Source organism: Manacus vitellinus, unplaced genomic scaffold (assembly GCF_001715985.3).
Source record: "Manacus vitellinus isolate BGI_N305 unplaced genomic scaffold, ASM171598v3 scaffold_32_pilon, whole genome shotgun sequence".
Lineage (NCBI taxonomy): Eukaryota > Metazoa > Chordata > Aves > Passeriformes > Pipridae > Manacus > Manacus vitellinus.
The window spans coordinates 5,225,581-5,233,217 of NW_021940460.1; the positions used below are offsets into that span (position 1 = coordinate 5,225,581).

The 7,637-nt window shown below is 49.8% G+C and overlaps 1 protein-coding gene across 1 annotated transcript in view; it reads right to left on the reverse strand.

The window, feature by feature from the left end:
- Window positions 1-1,391: 1,391 nt before the first annotated feature.
- RHBDD2 (rhomboid domain containing 2) overlaps window positions 1,392-7,637 on the reverse strand; it is a 10,343-nt gene continuing 4,097 nt past the window's right edge. The window contains exons 2-4 of the mRNA XM_029961262.1: window positions 6,234-6,635; window positions 5,720-5,870; window positions 1,392-3,573 (exon numbers count right to left, since the gene is read on the reverse strand). Coding sequence (XP_029817122.1) covers window positions 3,156-3,573; window positions 5,720-5,870; window positions 6,234-6,635 — 971 coding nt within the window. The 3' untranslated portion in view covers window positions 1,392-3,155. The remainder of the gene's footprint in view (window positions 3,574-5,719; window positions 5,871-6,233; window positions 6,636-7,637) is intronic.

The following is a 7,637-nucleotide window of genomic DNA, read 5'->3' on the forward strand; positions in this document are numbered from 1 at the left end:
CAGAGTTTTGTCACTCTGCAGTGACCCTCTGAGGACACGGGGTCAACCCAAGGGGTGTTCTGGACTCTCTGCACACCCTGATTCCGGGGCAGATGCGATCCTAGCACTGAATGAAGTGGCCTTTACTGGGAATGCACCAGGGGCACAGAATAACAAAGCTCCAGGGACAGCACGTTCCCAGTGGCAGCCATCCCGGGCTGAACTGGGAGGTTATTGACTTTTTTCTTTTTTTTTTTTTTCCCGTCCTCCTTTAGGAACTTCCATTCTCTGTCTCCCCACCAAGGAAATGAGCTGGTACTGCAACATGCAATGAGTAACATTGCTGGGAGCTCAGTGAGGCAAATGCCAAAGCCCAGCGAGCTGATGACTTTCACCTCCCTCTCTCCCAAATTTAATTCCTCCTCGGAGCCTTAAACACATTTGGAAATGTCTCATCCCAACACTTTTCCTCCCTCCCAGCAACTTCCCTTCCCTGGGCAAGGAGTTCTGAGTTTGCCACCAGCCCTGGGGAACTGGGACTTGCTTGGACTCCACTGCTGGAGAAGCAGAAGGTCCTTGGCTCATTTATACAACAGCGTTTCACGGTGAAACAGCTGCCCTCAGGAAAGCAGGGAACAGACCTCACTAGAAAATAAATCTTCACAAACATCCATCTGAAGGGCACTGAAGGTACAACACGTTGCACTGGACAAGTAGGTGCAGCTGGACTTGGAACAGCCCTGGGGACATGGTGAAAGATGCAGAGATCAGAGAGACCATGTGATCTGCCAAGGTCACCCAGAAGCTCCTAAAAGACCTGGGAGCAGAAGGAAAAAAAAAAAAAAACCAAATTGCGGTTTTGTCCCTATGGCAGGTCCTGCTCACCTGGAAGGCTGTGGCAGTTGTCTTGTCTCAGCATGGAAAGGTTAGTGGCTGGTGCTTGCTCCTTCCCAGGCAGGAATGTCCCCCCACCGCCGGGGCCAAGGGGCCCAGCTCACCCCCTGGAAGGAGGTTTGCTGTCTGTTCCCCGGGATCGGGGCTGTTCCGGCCGCCGGCAGCGACACTGCGGTGACTCCTACAGGCCAGGGCTTCCTCCGCCACTACGAAACCAGGAAACTACTCCCTGGAAACGTGCCATCCCTCTGACAGCTCTGCGGGGAGAGCGAATCTCTCATCAGATCAGCTGATAAGAGCTGGAAAGGAAAAATAACCGGCTTCCAGCGTTTTCCAGGGTGCAGTTCCACTTGTCCCCAATGCGCGTCCAAAGCCCCAACCTGACACGGAGCTGGCACCCAGCAGCCCATCCCACAGCCCATCCCACAGATCCCGCCCCACAGATCCCACCGTGCCCAGCCCACCACCCGGAGGGGCACGCTCCACATCCCCCTTTGAAAGCAAACCCAGAGACCATAACAATTTGTCTTTCAGATTCTATTTCCAGTTCCCAGTTTGGAGGTATACAACATTCATGATTGCTATCAGTGCTCATCACCCTCCTGGAAAAATCAGTGATAAAATTCCTAGGTTTACAGGCAAGGATTTCACAAGGAGGAAAAATCAAGGCACTAGCAGGGAGTGGAGCATCAACATTTCAATGTTATCTCTAGCATTTCTTTCCTGGTATTAAAAACATGCTTTTAAATTACAAACAAGCTCCTTATCCCGCTCTTGCTCCACACTAAACACATAACAATGCAACTGCTGTCAGCAGGAAAAACAGGACCATGAAGTCAATTCCATTTGTGATCCCGTGGAGGAGTGAAAGGCCCTCAACTCCAGCCTCCTGGAGAAGTGGCTGTACAGCAACAAGGGGCTTCCTCAGACATTGATGATGGAAAAATCAAAGGGGCATGGACTTGCTTTGGAACATGCAGCTGCCAGAGCTGCCTCTGGTCAGGCTCACTGGGAGCACAGAGGAGCCCTGAGGCTGTTGTGTTTCTGGGGATGGGTGAGGCACTGCAGGAACATCTCCAGGAGCAGTAATGGCATTTTGTGCTTCATGCACCACTTTTTTTTTGGAACACAACAAAACTCTGAGCAGAGCCCAGGGCAATAGTTGAGATCCTGGCTGATTTACAGATACAGAGACAGCAGATTCCTCCTGGGCATGGCACAGGGCAGCAGCTACACAGCTGGGAATAACACTCAAATCTCAGCAACTCGACCAAACTCCTTCATTACAGCCACACACACCAAACAGTGCATCCTGCTCCAAATCCTTTGCTGAAAACTCCCCTCTCCCACACACCTGCCCACCAGCTCCCAAGAAAACAGAGAGAGATTGTGCTAATATTGGTGGGTGAGACTTCTAATGCTGAGCAGTGTGAACACCCCCCAACAGCACTGCTGCATTCCTTGGATTTATAAACATTTGCTCCACAAATGGCCAAAATTCATTACTGAAGAGCTTCCCCACTACTTCCCATGCATGTGAGGTGGCCTTATCAACAAGTGCTGGTGACAGAGGCTGAGCTGGTGCAGTGCTATCAGAAAATGAAGGCAACATGTTGATGCAGTCACAGACTGCAGCTAAGAAGGACCTTGAGCATTTTAGGGCTGTGTTTTGTGATGGCAGAAAAGGGTGTTCTGTGTTCTATCCTCTTGCCCCAGCTTGGTTTAACAAGCCCTCTTCATGGCACTGTTTTAGTGGGGAAGTCACCAGTAGAACAGACATCTGTCCTCCTCCACTCAAATATTAAGTTATAAACTAAGGCTTGCCCAATTCCCATCTCTTTTGGGTCCTAGCTACATCACACCTGTAAACAAGGCAGGAGTGTAAATGGGACATGAGCTTTTTGCTGCAGCCTAGCTAAACTCCAGTGTTTTGACAGTGAGATTCCCACCTTGACTCAGGAAGCTGGTGCACTGGAACTCCAGTGGCAGTGTGGAAAAAGCCAGCTGCTAAATGCAGCAATGAAAAAAGACTTCAAAAGGATGAGAAGTACACAGAGCTGATACAGTCCTCACCCCCAGCAATATCAAAAAGTAAAAAAACAATTATAAAGGAAATACAATCCAAGTAGCCTGTGCCAGGGAGCAGAGAAATGGCTTACATTGGAGCTACCAATGCATTCCAACAGTCACCCCAGACACAGCAAAGATGCCAGCAATGCACTGCTGTGGGAGCATCACAGAGTGGCCCTGCCCCTGTGTGAGTCCTGATGCTCCCTGGAGGATCAGTACACTTGGACTCTGGTAAATTCAGCTGCAACAGGAGGCACTGTGGGTGCTTGCTGAGCACCAGCCAGGGGCCCCAGGCCCGCGGGTGGCTGTGGGTCAGTCGGGCACACGCGCTGAGGGGGACAGAACGTGCCCAGCTGGCAGTGCTGTCCTGGGGAGGCTCCCACGTGGGCCTGCCCACAACACTCTCCCCAGGCACCTCTGGCTTGGCAGTGGGAAGAACTGAGGCTGTGTCCTGCAGCGTGGCCCTGCTGAGATCCCTCGTGTCCCGGCACACGGCCGTGTCCCGGAGCGCAGCTGTGATGAAACCCCTGGCTCTGAGCGTTGGGATGCTGCATCTGGGAAGCAGGAAGAGCTGGAGGCGAAGGGCAGTAGTAGCTTTGGGTGGGGTAAGTGCCTGGTGCAGGGTTAATCCTGGGCAGGAAGAAAACAGGAGGTTACACAGTGCTCAGAACTGGCATTGCCTAATTAGCGCTGGAAGTGCCCTGGGGGTTGATTTCCTCCTGACCAGCGCTCAGAGAGGGCACTGCAATCCATCAGAGGGATTCACTACAACAGAAGCTCTTATTATAAGCAGCACTTGAGTAAAAAATAGGTTTACTGGCTTCCCAGGACAGATGTTCCCACTCCCAACCCACGCCATTTCCACACCCACTGAACAAGCGTGGTTCTTGGCCCCAGACTCTTTGTGCAGGGAATGCACAAAAGCCAAACTTCAACGTGCTTTGAGATTCCAGGGCACATCCTCCCTGCCCTGTGAGGGACACATCTGCCAAGGCATTAATCAGAAGTAACAGCTGCCAAGTGTTTATGAAGAAAACATAAAGGCCCTTGGTGCGAGTAAGAGCCTAGAGTATAAAGCAAAAAAAGAGAAGGAGAGGAGAGTTAGAAATTAAAATTAATTATTCAGAGGCAAGGGCTAGAAAGTCTTTGCCAGCAGAAGGGATGACTCATCCAGCCAAAACAGGAGAGAGGCAATCTGCCTAGAAGCTGAAGCCTTTGGGACTTCAGGAGTGCTGCTCAGCCCACGCACAACACGCAGATGAGTGCTGAGAATCAAGTCAATATTCATGAATCCATGACTGCCAGATTCCCAGCAAGAACAAGAGACTGGCTCAGCCTGGGGTTTTCAGGCTTAGGTTTTTGGTTTTAAATTATTAATTTGATTTTGGGTTGGTTTTTTTTTTTTTAATTTTATTTGTGGATACAAACATGATGCCAAAGCCTGGACCTCCTAGAAATGTGTCCTGCCTGGTGGCAAGTAGGTGCCTGAATCTCATGAAAATGTAAAAAGAAAACGAACCCCAAGTTATTAAAAATCAAAAAAATAATCAACATGAAGCTGCAGAAGCACATACAGAAGTTGTATCTAAGGCACAGACATGCAAATTTAGCTGCAGCAGTGGAAGCATCCTAGAAACACCTTCCCACGCCCTGTTGGATAGTCAAATATTCATGTAAGTACCTTTGTGTCACAACAGTCTGTGTCACCTCACCAAAGGAAGCAGGTTTAGACCCTGAGGTGCTGTGCACAGCAGGATTGGACTGATGCTGGCACAGGCTCAGCATGGAGACAGTCCCACCTCCCAAAAGCTGCATTTGCACAGGAAGGAGAGACTGAAAACACAAATGCTGCTGGATCTGCCTGCCCTCCCTGCAAGCACTCTCATGTTTGAGTGCCCTGATGGACCTGAGGGACACTCCTGCTGCAGACAAGGGTTGGTTTTATGGCTTCCCCACGGGTGAGGGCAATGCAAACACCTGGGAATGCTTCCACTTTAAATAAAGCTTTACAATGAGCTGAAGGCTTAAACAATACATAGAATTTAACCCTTAACAGAAAACTACCTTTTCTCTGCGAAGCTGAAAGGGCACCTTAGAACAGGTAAATATTTGACCTACATTTTCAAGCTTTTTAGAATACAAGTGAGTTCTCATGGCTTGTGATAATACATAAACTTAAAATCACTTCTGAACTGTCAGCCAAGGGCCCCAAGGGCTTTTTTTTCAGTAAAGCAACATTGCCTTGACACTGAAAACCTGCTGAAAGGCTAAAAAAGACCAAAAGGTCTACACTGAGCTTTGTAAGTGATACCTTTGATTTATAATGCTCTGCTCCTACATAGGTTTGGACACAACTCACTTCACAGCATTCCTGGGAGGCGAGGTGGGGCAAATAAAGATAGGGATCACACCCTAGGGAGCCACACAGCCAGGAATAAATGCCTTAAACCCTAATTCCAGGGCAGAGTTACACAACTTAACTTTCATGTCAGCCAGAGCTGCAATACCTTTGCATGTGTACACACACTGCCCTTGCAGCAAAGGAGAGGTCTTTCACCTCCATTCAGCTTTCACTAAAGACCTGGTTGAGTTAATGAGTGGTAATTTATTAGTCCCAGTAATGTCACCAGTGTAACATCAAAGGGTGACTCTGCCCCCTCCCACACCCACAATATGAACTCAACAAATGCAATCCAGCTTTTAAAGGTGATTTAGAGCCTCTACTCACACCTCAAAATTCCCCTATAAGATCTCCCACAGGAACTCCTGTACTTACTTGGTGCTGTCAGAGGCTCTTCTCTCTGCTAAGGACCCTGGGATGTATTTCAGCCCTGGGATCCTCTTCAGCAGAGTGAAAGGGAACACCCGGTCCAGCTTAGAGCCCACTGACTCCGGAAAATCCAGGCAGAAACCGTAGCCAAGACCATCTGAAGCCAGGAGCGTGTTAAGGAGGTCTGCAGACAAAACACAGTCACTTCTAACACAGCCACACACAATCCTCCTCTGCCCACAAACCACTTTTCCTGGAGAATTCTCCCAGTTCCGCCCAGCACCACGTTCACAGACCATCGCCCTCCTCACTCCACATTCTCTGTGTGCACAAAAGTCACTGGGGAAGTGGAAGAATGAGGTGAAAAACCAGCATGGGATGAGCAAAGCCAGGGAGGGTTTAATGCAGAGCAAGAGCCCAGGAAACACCATAAAACCAACAACAAGAACCACAGCACCCTGTTCCCATCACGAACCAATGATCCCGCTCTGGCTCGGAGCTTCCCACTTGGAAAGGATACAGGCTTCCCCAACCAGGAGCCCACACAGGTTACCCAAGAGAGAAGAGTGGGGGATAAACCACGCCACGCAGAGCACAAACCAGGGCACCAGCACCACTGGAACCCTGCACCCAAAAACCAGAGTCCTCTTCATCCGCGAGCGGGTGGTGGACACACCCAGCATGGCGAAAGCCACTGGCAGGAATCCTTTGGCTTCTCCCACCTCCCACACCCGGGAGACAAGGGGCTCCAGGAGGAGGTAGAGGAGGGCAGAGAGCACGGAGAAGGTGATGGTGAGGAAGCAGTGCTTCACTGTGCCCACGTTCCTCTCAAAGCTGCCGGCAAAGTACCAGATGGCAACGGCACCGCAGGTCAGGGAGACCAGGTCTTCATAGACAAAGATGTAGGTGACCAACCTGTGAACTGAGCACAGACAGACACAGCTTTTAATTGCTTTAAACCACAATCACAGGCTTGAGCAGAGGGAAAGAGAGAGCCCACGGGATTAATTAATGGCTTTCCTTTCTATGCTGGTGTAGAAAAGGAGGAATTCAAGGCCTTTAAAACCAGGCATAAATAACAAGATAGAGTAAAACAAGTGCTATCTTGGGTGTCATAAACATATGGGCTGACTCTTTGCTGCTTCCTGGGAAGCTGCCTGGAAAAAAGCAGCAGCATCTGTAGTATATTTCAGTCTCATTAAAAGAGAAGGCAAGAGACATAAAAATAGATGTTATTATAACAATGATTTTGGAAAAAAACCCCACTCCTTAAACTGCTGGAAGGCTGACTTTTCTCACCAAACCTCACACCTCAGAAGTGCTCCCAGGCCTTTTGGATAGCTGTTCTCCTGGGCATTCAGCAAGGATGGAGGCTAAGAGTTCTCCACCTCCCTCCCACCGACCTCAGCCCCACAGACAGAAAAACAGGAGTGAAAAACAAAATAACCCATGAAGAAATGTGAGGAGATGGTGGATTTCACCCATCAGCTCGGAGAAACCACACAGTGCTAAAGGAAATCAGTGCACAGGGGTGAGCTGGCACATGGGAATTAAAAGTGTGATAAAAATCATCCTGGAAATACCAGAGGCACAGAGGAAAGCAAATCCCTCAAGATTCTGGAAACATACTGTGCTTAGTGTCAGAAATAGGGGTAAAGGGGAGCAGCCTGATGTAAGGGAGCTGAGATGGGTGCCCAGGTCAGGGAAGAGCATGGAAAGCGGGAGAAAAAAAGGAGCATGGAGAGGTGGGACACAGGGAGAGCAGCGGGCTCAGGGAGGGGCTTGAGGAAGTGCCCCGAAGTGGGGGCTGAGGGGAGGAAACAAGGGCTCCTGAACAGGACGCGGGGATAGCCCCGAGAGGGAATTCACAAAAGCTCCAGTGGGGATTTGAGGGAGACCGGGAATGCGAGGACGCAAAGGCTCC